Below are 17,191 nucleotides of genomic sequence, written 5' to 3' on the forward strand. Positions count from 1 at the left end.
TTACAGCCGCTGTAAAACACACAGTGCGCTGGAACACACATTCCAGCAACACAGCGGCTCAATAGGATTGAGCCATCAATCATGTCTCCTCTCAGACACCTTCTTTCTAAACTGAAGAGCCTCGAATGTTGTAGTCTTTCTTTCCTGATAAAAGAGATGCCTCATCCCACTGATCATTGTGGTCGCTCTCTTCTGCACCTTTTCCAGTTCCATCCTTTTTGTGATGCAGAGACCAGAATTGAATGTAAGAGTGCCCTTACCATCAATTTGTTCAGTGACACAATATCAGCCATTTTATTCTCAATGCCTTTTTAAATTATCTCCAGCAAGGAGTAGGCCTTCTTTACAGCTGCTGCACACTGGGTCGACACTTTCATCAGGCTGTCCACCACCACCCCCAAAGTCTCTCCCAGATGTGTCACAGACACTTCAGGACCCATCTGAGTTCTGAGCCTTTGCCTGTGCGTTTGTACCCCAAGCGGCTCTGATGCTGAGTGGGAGGGGATGCTTACCCGGTGCGTTGCTGTACTTACCATGCCACAACCTCCCTCTGGCTATTCTACTGCTGCTGGCCACATCCATGTGCCCTAACCCCACCAACCACAATGCATCGGACAGGATGGAATTTTTGGCTTCTCAAATAATCCATCCTCTTTAGCACACACTAAGCATTTGACACTGAGTGTGAAGGAGCCTGGCCTTCATTTGCAACCCAAATTTAACAACATACACAAAGCCTTCAAGGGCCTCTAAAACAACCCAATGGCCAAAGGCTATTCTTCCATTCCCAGCCCAGGGAGCAAGAACAAAGGAGCAGCATCTGATTCCAATGACCATTCCTTGACAGTGAACTGCTGGAGCCAATTTGGAAAAGGGCCTAGAAGGTTGAGGGGGGTTTTTCTGTTTGCTTTAAATTGTTTTTTGTTGTTGTTGCTGCTGAATCATTCTGTTCCTTCCTGGGGGTCTGTGCTGTAGGTGCAAGAGAGAAAGCTGGGGGGAGGGTTGAGGCGAGGTTTAACCAGGTTCCTGAAAATTGATCCAACTGCCCTACTAAAACAGATCCTGGCACTGGAATCTCCAATGCATGTTGGGCCTTTGTGCCCCACCTAGGTTCCTGGTGGCATCTGCTGACAGGTGATATACAATGTATATCACCTGTCAGCAAATGCCACCAGGAACCTAGGTGAGCACACACCCTACTGGCAAATGGGGGAAATGTCTCCTCTCCTCCCACCCTCAGAGGTGGGAGTTTACTGATAACATTGTTATCAGTATGTTATGTCAGATGTTTACTGATAACATGGGAGGATGGGAAAAAGAGAAGCTGATGACAACATGTTCTTCTGCTCTTTCCAATGGGCCAGTAAGGCCATCCCTGGAGGACCCACAGTACCACAAGGGCTTCTGGGGGATGTTTCCATTTGCTAATTGTAATTGCAGCAAAGGCACAAATCTCTTGCAGATTCACACCACTGCTATCATTAGTATGGTGGGGGGTCAGGTGGGCCATGTTGGTCTTTTGACGGACGCAGGCCATCACCCAGTTCTGACCCCTGACACTGTCCCAGATGTAAAAAAATCTGGATAAGCTTCAGAGAAGTAGGGGCCGGTGGCGCGTAAGTATTGCAAGCACTGCAAAGCACCATGTAAGCAGGCCCTCCCACTTGCTGCTGCAGCCGTTCTGAGTAGTGACCCCCTGAGTAGCAACACAGTTGCTGTCATTGCCCAGAATGGCTTTGATGGTGAATGGGAGGCACCACTTACACGGTGCATTGCAGCACCTGCAATAATTACTCCCTCCCCCCATAGCTACACTACTGCTTCAGAGAACGGTGGCTCTTGCTACAGGGGTTGAAGAAGGTGCATGGATGGTAGCTATGGAAGACACCATGGCTGCCTCATCCCCCTTTATATGAGGAAATAAAATGTTCTAATGTGCTTTTTTACTTTTAAAAATGAAACGTATGCAAATTGAATTAGAACACTGGATAACTCAATTTGTATTTGAATAAGAAAAATCAAACCCAATCATAACAGATGAGAGAAAGAAGATTATATTGGATCAGGAACAAACAAAATTAAATGGCAGCATAAACATCTAAACTTATCCGAATCAAGGTTATAACATTGTTTGCAAAATTTTATCACAGGAAACTGATTTAATGCCATTGTTTTTTCATTGTTTTCTCCTATATTGTATAACTTTGGCTACTTTAGACATATCCGTGTTTTTAAAACATTGAGTACAGTGACTAAAAATGGAAGTACTTTATAAATAACTAACTGGCAAAGAGGTACTTTTTCAAGTGGTGCTCCTCTTGTATTTACCAGGGGAAGAGTAACCACCCCGTTTATCCCGGCACAGTGTCTTTTCTAGTGTCTTTGCTGGTGTTTCTTCTGCACCTTTTTAGAGTGGGGGCACTTGTGGGACTGGGAGCCATTTAGTTATTTGGTTTTCTCTGCCAACCACCTTGTGAACTTTTTTTTATTGGAAAGTGGTATATAAATAGTAGCAGCAGCACGGTAACTCCTAAGAAGGCTTACTTTCAGAAAGTAAAAACAATTGGTCCTTCTCACACAAGCCCATTTCTTTTGTATTTCTGTGTGCATTGTGATAAACTTGGAAGAAGGCAAGGCCAGGGCAGCAATGCAGGAACACGTTTCTCCTCTGAGAGCAGGGCATATCTGTGCACCAGGAGTGACTTGGAGGCCAATCCTAAGCTCAGCATACTGGGCTCACCGCCAGTGCTAGCCCAGCAGTAGCCGGCGCTGGGTGGCGGTTGTGCGAACTGCCAAGTAGCGGAGAGGTAGGTGGAGTCATGGGGGAGGCGGAGAAGAGGTGTTCCAGGGAGGGGGGAGGCGGAGGGAGGGCGGGGAGGAGCTGTTCTGGAGGGAAGGAGTGGGGCGGGAGGGTGGTGGGACCAGTGGAGCTTTGCTCCACCGGATCTAGAGCCTCCGTGTCGGGCTGGCCACCCAACACGGAGGCTTAGGAATCTACGCTGACCTTACGGTTGCCATAGAATCAAGTAGTCCCATTGTGGGACTACTCGCTTTTCCCAGGGGAAGGAGATGAAATTTCCCTCTCCTAAGGAGCTGTCGTTTCGGCACAGTTGCAGCCCCCACACCGGGCAGCTCAGGATTGGGCTGTGAGTGATCAAACTACACTCAATACAGAGATACAACAAAATGACCTGCTCTCCATGGAGGCCAGCTGGAAGGAATCAGAGCAGTGACTCGCAAATGACTCTCCTCTGAGTGCAGGTAATCCTTGCTGCATTTCTGCAACAGAAACACCTGGACGAGACAAACGTGTGCAACAGAAAAATGCAGCTGAAATGACCCACCCCCAGCAGAGGCTCTGTAGAAAAAGGTAAGGCCAGGAAGACAGTGTACAACGTCCTCAGTGTGTGTTTGTTGCTCACAGAAGTTCTTCGTTACTCAATTTAGGGCCCAACTCTATCTGGACCTTGAGCTGCTGGAACTCCTGGAAGGCCCTTTATGGCAACACAAAAGCTGGGCTGCTCACACACACTTCCAGACCACAGCTGCAAATAGTGAGAGGTGCAGCACATGCAGCTGCAGATTCTGGAAGCTCCACTGCTCTAGGTGAGTTGGTGGAGGGGCATGTTTTGGGTGGGGAGGGGAAGGGCAGAGGCACGGAAGAGGAGGGAAGGGTGGTTCTTGGCAACACCAACGTGCTAGGGAGCAAGTTAAGATGTTAACTTAATGTTAACATTCAATTTTAACCAATGTTATGGACCAATGTTAGGGAGCAAGTTAAGATGGGAAGAGGGGGAGGAACTGCCCCCCCGCCCATATGCCACCAAGTCTGCCCTTGAGGGAAGAGCAGAACTAGGCAAGTCAGCCTTGCTGGAATGGGATGAGATGAGCAGGAGGACAGATGACAATGAGACCAGAAAGAATGGGGGAAGCTGAGAGGAGGGGCACGTGTGCACACACACTCAGGGCCCAGACCTGCACTGGCCCTTTCTGGATCCAACCACGTGTGTTCATGAAGATGTGGAGATCCCTGCTGATAGGACCAAGGGGCTGCCTTGTGCTAGCATCCTGTTTCGAACAGCAACCAGGCAGTGGCACTAATACATAAGCAGGGTAAGAGCGTAACAGCTCTCTCCCTCAGCACCCAGCACTCAGAGATACACTGTCTCTGAAGATGGAGGTTTCATGTAGCCATCATTCCCAATAGCTTTTGATAGACTGTACTCTATAAGTAGAGATCCGCTGGGTCAGACCCAAAGTCCATCTAGCCCAGCATCCTGTTTCCAGCAATGGTGCCTAGGAAGTCCATAAGCAGGCAAAAGTCCTCCCCTGTTGTTTGTTCCCTGGCAACTGGTATTCAGAGGCACCCTATAATCATAGAAAGGTTGATCTAATTATATACACAGATCCCATCTAACTAGCTGCCTTTAATATAATTATAACCCCTATCCAAATATACAGTTAAATTCAAGCAAAGTCTATCAGGTCAGTAAAAAAATTCCAAGTGAAACCGATCTTAGAAGAAGGAGGTTTCAAATCAGACAGACTATCCCAAGTTCATCCAGTCTTTTTCCACTGAGTTGGTGGATTCAACCTAGATTTAATCATATGATTGTGGAGGGATTAGCCTTATATTAAATAAAGTTGATTAGACTGGGTTTGTGTACTTAATGAGAGCAAGCTTTTTGTGGTCACTGTATTTAGTTTTGGATTATAGCTTGTTTTTGTAATATTTTTGTACAGAGATATCATGCTACTGACCAAACATGGAAGTTCCATTTACCTATGGATAATAGCCTTTGGCAGATCTCAATGAATTTAGTATTGAATTTAGCATTTCATTTTTTTGTGTGTGTAATTTTGTTTTTGTATGTTGCCCTTATATTGCTGATGAAAGATAGTATATACACTTGTCTAATATCATTTGCACACGCACAAAAATAACTTTAGATGTTCGTTTTTCATGTTTTCATTTCAGCTCATTTGGGGGGTGAAAAGGAGTGAAGTTGTCTGCTGGCTCACCCTATTTCACTACTGCTGTCTTGTTTAATCAATGCTTCTCTTGGTAGTAGTGGGTAGTTTTTCTTTCTTCCACAATTTGCCTCAAAAACAGAGCAAGCCCATGCAGAGGACCAACTGAGGCAGTCGCCTCAGGCAGCAGGTGGACACGTTCATCTCCACTCACCTCCACCAATTCTCCTCCTCCCCCCACTTTCTTGGATGGAAAAGGAAGAAGGGGACAGAGAGGGAGTACGGAGGAGAGAATTATGGTGGGCTGAAGTGTGACAATCTAGTTCACAATTCTTCTTTACACTTCCTCTTCTGCTCTGTCCTTTTCCAACCAGGATGAGGGAAAGGCAGGATTTGATACATCAATAAAAGACTGTGTACGGGGAACATTTGACATATTGCCTTAGGCACCAGGAGGTCTTGGGTCTCTGCTTAGGATCATACTACATCGGGGCACCACCATTAAGTCCCTCTCCCTAGGAAATATCTGAGATGGCTCCCATTTTCTCCAGTTATGAACGGTGTAGAAAAACTGAGGCTCATTGAGACTAAAGGGTGTTTATAAATAAATAATAAATAAATAAAACAAACAAGTAAAATGAACAGAACCAGCTGAAATCAACTCACCAAAGCATAACCGAACAAGAGCGTCGTCATCTGTTGGTGGAACAACATTGACCAGACAGTGAAATGGGTGCCTGCGGAAGAGCATTCCAGAGCTACCACCACAAAGACCCTGCTTCTTGTGGGCACTGATTAGGCTTCCTAATACAACAGTGCTTGAAGCAGGGCCTCAACAGCTAATCACAAATTTGATAAGGCTCATACAGAATCCTACAGATACTCTTCTCTAGATAGTTTAGGCTTTACAGGTCAAATCCAACACTTCAGATTGTGTTTGGAAACAAACCGGTGGCCTCTGCACTTGTCTCAAGATGTGTGCAACGCAATTACATTGATTCCTAACCAGCCAGCAGCTCAGGGTCAAATCCTATCCAATTTTCCAGTGCCAGTGCATCCATGCCAAAGGGGCATGCACTGCATCTTGTGGCGGGGAGGCAGTCACAGAGGCCTCCTCAAAGTATAGGAACATTTGTTCCCTTACCTCGGGGCTGCATTGTGGCTGTACCAGTGCTGAAAAGTTGGATAGGATTGGGCTCTCAAACATTTTCTATCACTGCCTTCATGGGCGGCCCCACATTGAGTGCACCACAGTAGCCTAGTCTGGAGGTCTCCAAGGCAAGAACCACAGGTCGCCCTATGTTTTCCACATAAATTTCCACAGAATTTCCACAGAAATACAACTGGTGCTGCCTTTCCTGCCCATGGGGACGCAGTGATGTCGGATAGCTTCATCTGATGAATGTTTGCCTCTCATATTGCTGTTGAAAAGATACAGGAACCTTGCTAGGGTTAAAAGTTGAATCTTAGGGTAGAACTAAATATTTTGCCAGGCACTGAAAGGCAACCAAAAATGACCCTGTTGTGTCACGATGCCCTCCCCACCAATCTGACTGACTTGTCTGGTGACATCGCCTCACTGTACATTTTTCTGGTCACTTTTTAAATCTTTAGTAGGGATATGAAAATGCATGACAGGGTAATGGTACATGCAATTATACGTTCTTAAATGCCATGATGTAAAACTTGCTGTTTCATTTTTCAGTGAGGGCATTCTGGTGCCTTGGGCAGAGAAGACAAATGGCGCCACCCGATGGGTGGTAAAAATATAATGATAAACTAAAGCACTGGCATTTTGCTGCCCTCAAAGCTATTCCCTCTGAATATCTATTTCCCTCAAAGCTTCACCCTGCCTGCTTCACCCTGTAAGGATGGCCCTACTGTCACCTATCAAGTGTAAAGGGTGGTGTAGGGAAGCACCAATGTTTCCTCTCCATTCAATTTCATTATTGTTCCATTGGTTGACTCTGCCCTACATTCTGGTCCACATGTCACAATGTCCATTCCTCCATAACATTTGACTGACTTGCCTGACTGACTTAAACGGGATAATGTAATTTTTACGTGGTTTAACTTAGTGCAAATTGGATTATTTCTAAATGTGATTTTGGAATTGGCACTGTGCAGTTTTCCACAGTTTTCAGTTCATGCCTTTTTTTCTATACAGGTCAGTGATGTGCATGAAAGTACATTGATTTGAACACAGCATAAAAAGGAATACAGGCTCCCCCCAGTATCTGCAGATCTGGTAACCACAGATCCAGTTATCTTTAACAGGAAACTTTAAACGTTCACTGAGTTATCCTCTCTAGCTGCAGACTGCCTGCCTGCTTGTCTTGCTATAAGCTTTCTGCTTATAGCATCTGGTTAAAGCAAGAACCTGATTCCTTGACGCAACTACAGACAACATAAACAAAGGGAATGGGTGCAGGGGTTGCGGAGATAGGGTTCCCCCATATCATGTATCCAAAGTGGGGCTAGGAATGCATCTCCTGTGGATATGGGGGGGGGGAGAGAAAGGGGATGATGCTTGTACTGATGCAATCACATCAAGATTTCTCTTTGCCCTGATTGTGAAATCAGCACACATGCTGTTTACTGAGGGAAGTCAATACAGGCTACTGATGTGCACTAACAAACATGCACATATAGTCTTTAAAAAGTGCAAAAAGGAAACCTGATGTGATTAATCAATGACATCAGAACTCCTTTTTTAATATCATTTAACCAAAGTATATATGTATTCACAAATACAGGGAATTGGTAAGAAAAACAGAGGTTTGAAAACTGAAAATTGTGGCAAGCTGTGCAAACACAGAGTTCTGACAAAGTCTAGCACCCAAAAGTACTGTAGAATGATGACAGAGTGTATTGGTGCAATGCTGCAAATCAGATGGGAATTTGGAGCAAAATTCAGGGCAGAAATTTGGGTGAGGGGAATTTCATTCCTAATGCAACTTGGGAAGGGGGCCATAGCTCACACGCTTTGCATGAAGCACACCCCAAGTTTAACCCCTGGTTTAGATAGGCCAAGTATATGGCAGTTTTATGCAGCTAGTTGGGGGAGGACCTTTACCTGTAGGTAAAGCTCAAGCTTTGCATACAGAAGGTTGCAGGTTCCATTCCTGACACCATTGAGGAAGACCTGGAAAGCTGTTGCAAATCAAAGTACAGCCAATCAGATAATAGTGGGGCAAACAGCCTTCAGTTTGGTTCATATGTTCTTGCAAATAATCCAGTGCACACATTTTCCATCTGAAGTGAAAGAGGAGAGCATGCAGTGCTTACATTTGGAGATCAGTGAGCTGCGGTGCTCCAGAGCCCGTGGGTGTCTTCTCTGACCTGGAGGCAGTGAGGGAGACAAGGAGATTCTGGAGAATCGCGATGAAGAGGGAAAGCTGAAATTCTGGCTCCCGCTGAACAAGTCTCTACAAACCAAAATGGACAACATGGTACTGAAGAGCATCGAGGCTATGGCTGCAAACTTCCATACCTTCATCTTAGACCAAGTCAGAACATTGAAACTCTGTAAAACAGGCAAAACAGACATCTTTATTACACCAGGCTTGGTCAGCCCTGGAACCCTTTCCCTGTCCTCCCACCCACATTTTAAGGGCACACAGAGGCTCCTCCCTCTGTGCTAGAAGTCTTTGCCTCGGTTGATTGCAAAAGCTAATAAAAATCAATCAGGGTGTCTGTAAAGTGTCCAAATCAAGACATGACCTGATGAAATCCAGGTATATATGTGAAGGAATATAATCATTAATTGTATTTCCGTTTCCCCATTAGTAAACACCAGAGCAGTGTTTCTCAAACTGTGGGCTGGAACCCACTAGGTGGGTCATGAGCTAATTTAAGGTGGGTCCCTATTCATTTCTATATTTTATTTTTAATATATTAGTCTTGATGCTACCCGGGTATGTGACTGCATTTGGGGAAATGTTACAGATCTATACTTTTAACAGGCTACTATATATATATATGCTTTTAACAATGATAGTAAATGGAACTTACTCCTAGGTAAGTGTGGGTAGGATTGCAACCCAGGATTGTTAAAAATTTTCCTGCTTGATGATGTCACTTCCGGTCATTATATAACTTCTGGTGGGTCCCAACAGATTCACATTCTAAAAGGTGGGTCCTGGTGCTAAAAGTTTGAGAACCACTGCACCAGAGAATTTACAGGAAATGTATCTTGCCCTGAGATGTGAATCCAAATTCCTATTTATGCAAAACTCATTGGGAATCTTTGTTGAGCTTCTCTGTTCCGTCTTCCTTATCTGTGGGTACATTAAAGACATATCTCACAGAGTTTTGAAAGAAGGACTGAGAATAAGGAACATAAAACACATTGTAAAGCTTCAAATCCTACAGAATTAACTCCCTATAGAAAAGCGACTTCCCAGTTTTCTATCACACGGAGAACTCACAACTAGCCATGCTGCAGAGACTCGTATTTTCTGAACTGGGAATATGAGGTACTGAAATGGCCATCAAAGCAATAGAAGGCAGGCATTACAACCACTAAATTCTTCTGCAGCTCCAATTGGAATGACACTGCAGCAAAATGCAGGGAGAAACTACTTCATTTCCCAAGGACTACTATATACAGGTGCCAAATTCCCGCCCTCTTCTGCCTTGGAACACCTCCACATTGCTTGGCAGCAAACTTAATCCCATCGGCACTTGGTGCCTCTCTGACTAGCGTGAGAGGCCAGCGCCCACCCATGCTGACCTCCATGCTAGTGCCTTCCTTGGCTCAGCTGTTGTGAAGTGCTTTTCAGCATTTTCACAATGGCCGTTGTCAGGCAAGCTGGAAACCACAGCACTGCAGCCCTGGAGGACTGGGCCACAAGATAATTTCATTAATTTTCCTGCAGAAGTGTGAAGCTGTTGCAAGAGGATGTGTTTTCATCTACCAGTTCAACTCTTGCAAGGCCCAAGTCAGCATCTTTGTTCAAGACCTATCTGAATGCATAACCCAGTATCCTCAAACTGTGTGCCACGATAAATAAATTAGGTAAACACTAAAGAGTTCCTGTGAGCTCAGTATCCACAGAGGAGGTTGCCCATTACATCTCTGTGTGATCTGTAACTGTTCTTGCCCCCTTTCAGTCCATCTCAGTCAGATCAATTAATGGAGATGTATCTCCTTGTTGGATGGCAGGAAAATGGCCATCCAAGGAGGGTGCCCATTGCAACTCTGCATGATTTAATATTCTGCACATGTCTTCTTTCAATCAATCTGTGAGAATGGATATTTCTATGATGTCTCTGCATAGGATGGTGACTGGATCTTATGTCTCCATATTCAAAGAGTTAACCTTGTTAGGGATAACAGTAAAGCTATCAACAGTTTAGAAAACAACTAGCATATCTGTGAAGACAACTTGGCTTTCTGCTGCAGATATTCTTGGTACGTGGCTTGCCAGAAATTAGCATCTCTGTTGCTAATCTGGAAGCATCCAGGGCTCCTGCCTGTTCTGCCCTTGCCCAAAGCCCATCAGTCTTTCACATCAACAAGGACTGATAAATAGCAATTATTGTGATGATTCAAACATTCCCTGAGGCCAAGGCGGCAATGAGCTTCCCAGTGCCAACTTAATTACTGCCTCGGAAGAAAACGTCCCAGCTTAAAAGAAAAGATGGCATTTGGGAGCTGAAGGAAAAGAGCAGGCAGTGTTCCTCACTCACGCTTCTGACACCACTCCTGGGGTTACTTCATCCACACCATCCCCCAGTCAGCCTGCTGACATGGTACACCCCTTCGCCCTATGGCTGTCGGATCTTGTGACTCCTCTCCAAATTAAATTGGCACTGTGCCCTTGCGCACATTTGTCGGTTATAACTCAATTTCATATGACTTCCAATTTTAGCAATACGGACAGGGATCAGTCCACAAAGGGGGTACGGGACAGGCCAATGCAGGGCTCTGTGAGCTTCTGCCCAAGTATGAGTTGTATCTCACATTAAGGAGGGAGGCATAGTTCAAAGCATCTGCTAGGCTTGTTTAAGTTTCCAGGTTCAATCTCTGGCATCTCCAGTTTTAAAAATGACCAGGAAACAGGGCTGAGAAACAGCATCTCAATTCCCTGACCCTTCTTCTGCCTGAGATTTTGCAGACCTGGTGCCAGTCATAGTTCTGCGCAGGGATGGAAAAATACAGCGCAGCACGACTTGAGTTGAATCTAGAGTCTCCACCACTCATGAATCAACTTGAACACGAGTCATAACGGGTGCACTTTCCGAGTTGCCGAGTCACCCTTTTGTGACTTGGTAAGACTTGAGTTGAGCTGCCAATTGTAAGACAAGAACACACTTGGGTTCACCTTCTGCCCTATCTAAGCCAAAGAAAATACCAGACTGCCCATCCTTCGTCCAATGATCATCAAAGGAAAAGAGAGCCTGCTCCCACCTCCCATCCTCTGTAAAAGCAAACACTAATCCTTCCCCCCAACTGGAACCTCCCTGTTGCTTGCCTGGTCTGAACGATGACCCACAAGGTTTTTCAAGCCATGAAAATAGTAAGCAAGCACACCCAGACACAGACAGACTTGAATCTGCATGCGAGGGGATGAGTGATGCATCAGGGGGCCCCTGACTCGAGTGTTTTTCCGAGTCTTTCACATGCACAACTCACGAGTCCACAAGTCAGTGAAAAACTTGAGTCCCAGTCATTCAAGTTTGAGTTCCCAACCCTGGCTCTGGGCTATAAAGTCTCTGGACTTATGCAGATGACTTTCACTAGTTAACAACCCCTGGCAAACGGACAAGCAGATCGCCCTTTCTGTTCCTTTGTTCTTTGCAAGTCCACTCTGCCCTGTGCCTCCCTCTTCCTGAACTGTGGTATAAGTAGGACAATTTCTAAAATTAATTTTGTAATTGGAGCATGTGCTGTTGCCTCAGGACTTTCTGTTCGTTTGCATCTTTTCCCCTTTATACTGCAAGTGCATTGATAAAACACTGCAAAAAAGTAATATCAGTGTAATTGGGCCTATGACTGCATAAGGATGCTTTCTGCATGGGTTGTTTTTTGTTTTTTTAAACCAATGTGCAGGAGTATATGTATACAACAGTAAAAAACACAACAAAAAACAATCTTGAAGCAATATCAAGTGATGCACCTCAGTGATGTACAGGGGCGAAGATGCTAAAAGCTGTGGCAAACTGCCTGCAGGGCACTCTGTACAAACATCGGAAAAACAAAATGGATAATTACTTTGAAAGTCCCATATATGGCTTTGGACTTGGTGTCCTGAAGGAGCACTTCCTCTTGCTTGCACCTGCCTATGCGCTAAGATCATCAGGAGCCCTTATCCAGGTGCTCCTACAGATAAACAACATGGCCAGTAAGATCAGGGGTAGCAGGACTATGGCACACATGCCAGGGGCCCATGATTTCCATGGGGTTCCAGCCACATTGTACGAGCCCTTCATTCACTGCTGTAAGAGTTGGAGCAGCAGCAGCTTTTACTTATGAAAATCGAGAGTCATGTGAGTCATACATAAGAGTATCCATAATGATTCTAAATGATAATGATAATGATTTTCCTAAATGAAAGCCTGCCATGACTCCCAGGGTCCCTCTGGGTTTCCTTGGAATATCCCTCTTGGCTTCAGAGGATTGCGTGAGGAAGACGAATCTGACTGAATACTTTCTCTTCCTCCTGCTCAGCGGCCAATGCAGCAATGATGATCTGAGCTGTCGCAGGACCTCTAACATAGGAACATCTCCATGTCTTTTGAGGGGGCAGGAAGAGTTTGTCAGGGCAATTTCTCTTCCCCCCTCTGGGGGCCAATGCAGCCAGGATGGGTGGGAGGGGCAGGAACAAACCTTTACAAAATGAGGACTAAACAGCCATCCGCTGCCAAACCTGCCTAGAAAAAAGAAAAAACAAAATAATGTGGGGGTGGAGCATGTATGCTTCGCATGCCCTAAACTTGCTGAGGCCCCAGACTTCAGTGAACATTGATGCAACCCGTGGATGAAACAGCCTTCTCAGTTGTGGCACCCCATCTATGGAAGCCTTGCCTGGCGCCTAGTGTCATGTCAATGGCATGCCTGATGAAGACCTTTATATTTTCCCAGGACTTTTTAAAAGTAAGCTTATTTTGAGCTTTTATTCTGAAGTTTAATCTACTTTTTTAACTTCTCCTGTTAGACTTATTGCTTTTTGGTTTAAGATTTATTGTATTTGTTGTTTTCAAGTATTTGTTTTCAAGTATCAACTACCCTTCTTCCTGTTTACTGGCAAAACCACATCTTTTAAATTGATGGCTGTCTTACGTTGAGCAGGGGGAAGAAGGAATGCCTCTATGCATTCCAGCACAGCTTCCCTTCTAGTAGCTATTGGTAGTGCCTCCCTTGTGTCAATTCTGGATGAGCCCCTTGGGGACAAGGAACTGTCTCATTTCTTTTGCCTGCCATGTAAACTGCTTTGTGAACACGTTTGTTGTTGCTGAAAAGCAATATATAAATATGCTAAATAAATGATATAAGCATGATGGTGTCACAACCATATCCCTGTTTTCATTTCCCAAATGCTGAAGGGTACATACATTAAGGGCACAATCCTAACCAGGTCTACTCAGAAGTACGTTCTATTTTGTTCAATGGAGCTTACTCTCAGGAAAGTGTGGTTAGAATTGCAGCCTAAGGGCACAATCCTATGCATGTCTACCTAGAAGTCCCAGCAAATTAAATGAACCATGAACCACTACAAAACAAGGAACAAACTGCTACCATCTGCCAAGCCTGCCTGCCGAGTGAGAGGAAAAGAGAAAGTGCAGGTAAATGTGTCTAGGATTGCAGCATGATATGGAACGTATAAGTTTTAAAAATCATTCAATAATTTATATTCTTGCACTTGAAATTTGCTTTAACTAGTTGTTAAACGGGAGATCAGATCGCATAATTGGACCAAATTGTGCCACCCATAGTTCAGCTCGTTCACCATATCTCTAGGTAGCGTGGGGGGGGGGGGAAGAGGATGGCATCCAATTTAAGGAACATGTAGAATGGCCATGGAAAAAGTGTTTCCTTAGATACTGACATGGCAAATAATGAGGAAGCAGGATCCTTCCCTGCCCAATTGCACTTTGTAGTAACCAAGCCCAGAACACGTACATGTTAACCAATCAAGCCACTGGAGTTCCTCGCAGGTTAGAGAGTCACTGTAGAGACCCAGCCAGAGTCTAAATATTTCAGCAAGGTTGTAAACAAAGCCAACTGGAAGAGGTTTTCAGGAGAGGAGTGGGGGGAGTTTTACCATGTAAGGAAGAGAGCAGAGAGACGGCGAGGGCACCTCCTCAGGTGGTTGATTTGTGCCTCTGTTAAGAGCAACACACACAGAGAGAGACAAACAGATCTAGCCCATGAGGGTCTCCTTCTCACCGAAGTGAATGGGATGTGGGCAAGAGCTGTGTCTTCACAAATTACAAAACCAGACCTCAGCCACGGGCAGTAAAGTTTCTGGTTTCAGCCCCCAAAGGCCCTGACAGGGAAACATGGATAAATTCGTACAGAAGGAAAGGATTCTCAACAGCTTTGATCCATGATAACTAAAATGGAGCCTCCAGGTTCAGAGGAATTCTATCTCTGAGTACTACTTTGTCAGAGACAAAGAATAGGAAGCAGTTTGTTGGAAACAAGATGCTCTACTACTTGATAGACCTTTAGGACCAAATCCTAACCAACTTTCTAGCACTGGCATAGCGATGCCAATGGGACGTGTGCTGCATCCTGCAGTTGGGTGACAGTCATGGAGGCCTCCTAAAAGTAAGGGAAAATTTGTTCCCTTACCTTGGAGCTGCATTGCCCTTACGTCAGTGCTAGAAAATGGGTTAGGATTGCACCTTTAGAGCCCAATCCTGAGCTCGGCGCGCCAGCTCACCGCCAGCCACCGGTGGCTGCCTGGAGCACGTTAGATGCAGCGGCAGCCATTTTCAGCGCCGCTGCAGCTCTGCACATCTCAGGATTGGGCTGTTTGTCTCTTTTAGCAGGACTCTTCATTTGTTCTTCTGCATAACCTGTAAATATGAGACCTACGAACTAACACTGGGTATCTTTCTACTCTGATGTTTCATATACATTTAGTTATTTGATTTTACTCTGTAAACCGCTTTGTGAACTTTAGTTGAAAAGTGGTATATAAATACTGTTAATAGTTAATAATAATAATATACAAAATACAAGGTGACCCAAAAGTAGGTGGACAGTAAATGATAACATTTATTCCACCTACTGTCCACCTACTTTTGGGTCACCCTGTATTTTACTAACTAACTCCTGGACTGAGTGGCTATGTTCATATGCAATATCCATCTGAATGACAATAGAGAAAGACTATTATTGTTATTAATATATTTTATATATCCTACTCATTTCTACAAAAGCTTTTGAACTCATGAGTCTTGCCTTGCCCTTTTGCTTCTGGACCTTTGGTCTGATCCAGCAGGTTTTTTTTGTTAATATTCAAGTCAAAAAGGGATGATACAAAATCATTGGGGAGTCTAGGGCTATAGCTGGCTGTTATCTCTGACGACTCAGTGAAACTTCCAGATACCAATCAGGCATGCCCCTTTATCAGCAGGAGTTTCCTTCTGGAACCTTCCACGGACAGCTGAAACCGTGGATATGGGCAAACGCCCGTCCCCATTGTCTCAGGGGAGCTCTGCTCTCCTCACCACTGGAGGGGCCTCTGAGCTCAGCAGAGGCCAAGGACGTCCATCCTCAGCCTATGCTGAGCTCAGACTGAGCTCTGTAGGTAAAAAAACTGGTTTCACAGAGAAACCTCCAGAGGGGAGGAGTGTGGGAGTGTGTGCTCTAGGGAGGGCCTGTACCCAATCCGTGTATAAGTGAATCCACAGCTACGGGATCCACAGATATGGGACCTCCCTGTAAACTGCTTAAGATTAAACACTAGCAGAGGGTTATTGCCTTCATACCTTGTTTGTGGAACTCCCACAACTTCTCTGGTTGGCCAGCTGGAAAGACAACAGTGGGCAAGACCGAACCCCTTTTGTCCTATGCCACAGAATTCCTCCTTTGGGACTGAGGGCCCAAAAGCTTTTCCGGGCTATTCTGGAGCTGCTCCAAGCAGTTATAGCAAAGTGCAGGATCGCAGAGTGCTCCTGTGCGTTGTTGTCACTGCCCAGAATGGCACCAACAGCAAGTAGGTAGGGGCCACTTACATGATGCATTGCTGCCCCTAAAGTACTTACGCCACTGTTTGTAGACTGTCCTTGCAGCAAATTCCTTGACACCTCTGAGACTACATCACCTTACACTATCACGTTTTCATGTCTAGACACAGACTAAATAATCGGTCCTGGCAGCTAACACAATGAAGTCATGGTGGAGGACAGCAGGTGGAGATGCCAAGAGACTTGGAAGAAGGCGAGCATCAACAGCTGGGAGGAGCAACATTTCTGCCAGGAGGTCCAAGGCCATTGCCAACTCTCTGCAGAGGTTCTGTCCCCTTGGAAATAGGGATGGGTCTGAAATTCTCGTCAACTGGATTTCTCTGTATATTTTGCATTTCTGAAAGACACAGTCTTGTTTCTGAAGTGAAACTGCTGCATTATGAATCATCATTAGGAATCATCCCTTGTTTTGTTTTTTATTACTGTATTTTGTATGGAATGCTATGCATGTGCCATTTTAACCCACTTTGGGCGCAATCCTATCCTGCGCGGGAACAGTCAAGCCAAGAGGGTTGTGCTATACCCAGTGAAGGATAGGGGCCCAAAGTGGTTCAGCCAGAGGTAAGGGGAAACTTCCGGGTAAGGCACCCTGGCCTCATGGGTCTCCTCAGACTTGCGCCACCCCCTGAGGTGGCACAAGTCCAAGGAGAGCAGAGTGGCTTGAAGCTGCTCAGAACTCCCCGGGAACGGGGGTTGGGATCCAGCATAACTGCCAGGTCCCAGCCCTACCTCCTGCTCCCCAGAGTCCCCAGACTCTTGTGCCAGACTCCAAAGGCTAGCGCGCGCCTTATGGCAAGTTTGAGACCCTTCTGGGCTGGTGCAAGAGACTTGCACCAGCCCAAGTACAGCTCAGGATTGCGCCCTTAAAGTATTTTCCCACAGGCTAAATTATCAATGCACAGGAGTGCATGAATAAATACTTAAAAAAGCAAATGATGTGATCACACATATGGTTGTATCAAGATTACTGTGTGGTGCTTTACTAGTGTTCAGGGTTGCGCTGTGCATTTCCAGG

General features: G+C 45.3%; 1 protein-coding gene across 1 annotated transcript in view; it reads right to left on the bottom strand.

The window, feature by feature from the left end:
• NRTN (neurturin) overlaps window positions 1-17,191 on the bottom strand; it is a 93,462-nt gene that overhangs the window by 10,813 nt on the left and 65,458 nt on the right. The window contains exon 3 of the mRNA XM_066636421.1: window positions 8,260-8,399. Within this exon, the coding sequence (XP_066492518.1) occupies window positions 8,260-8,399 (140 nt within the window). The remainder of the gene's footprint in view (window positions 1-8,259; window positions 8,400-17,191) is intronic.

This window comes from Tiliqua scincoides, chromosome 8 (genome assembly GCF_035046505.1).
Source record: "Tiliqua scincoides isolate rTilSci1 chromosome 8, rTilSci1.hap2, whole genome shotgun sequence".
Taxonomy (NCBI): Eukaryota; Metazoa; Chordata; class Lepidosauria; order Squamata; family Scincidae; genus Tiliqua; species Tiliqua scincoides.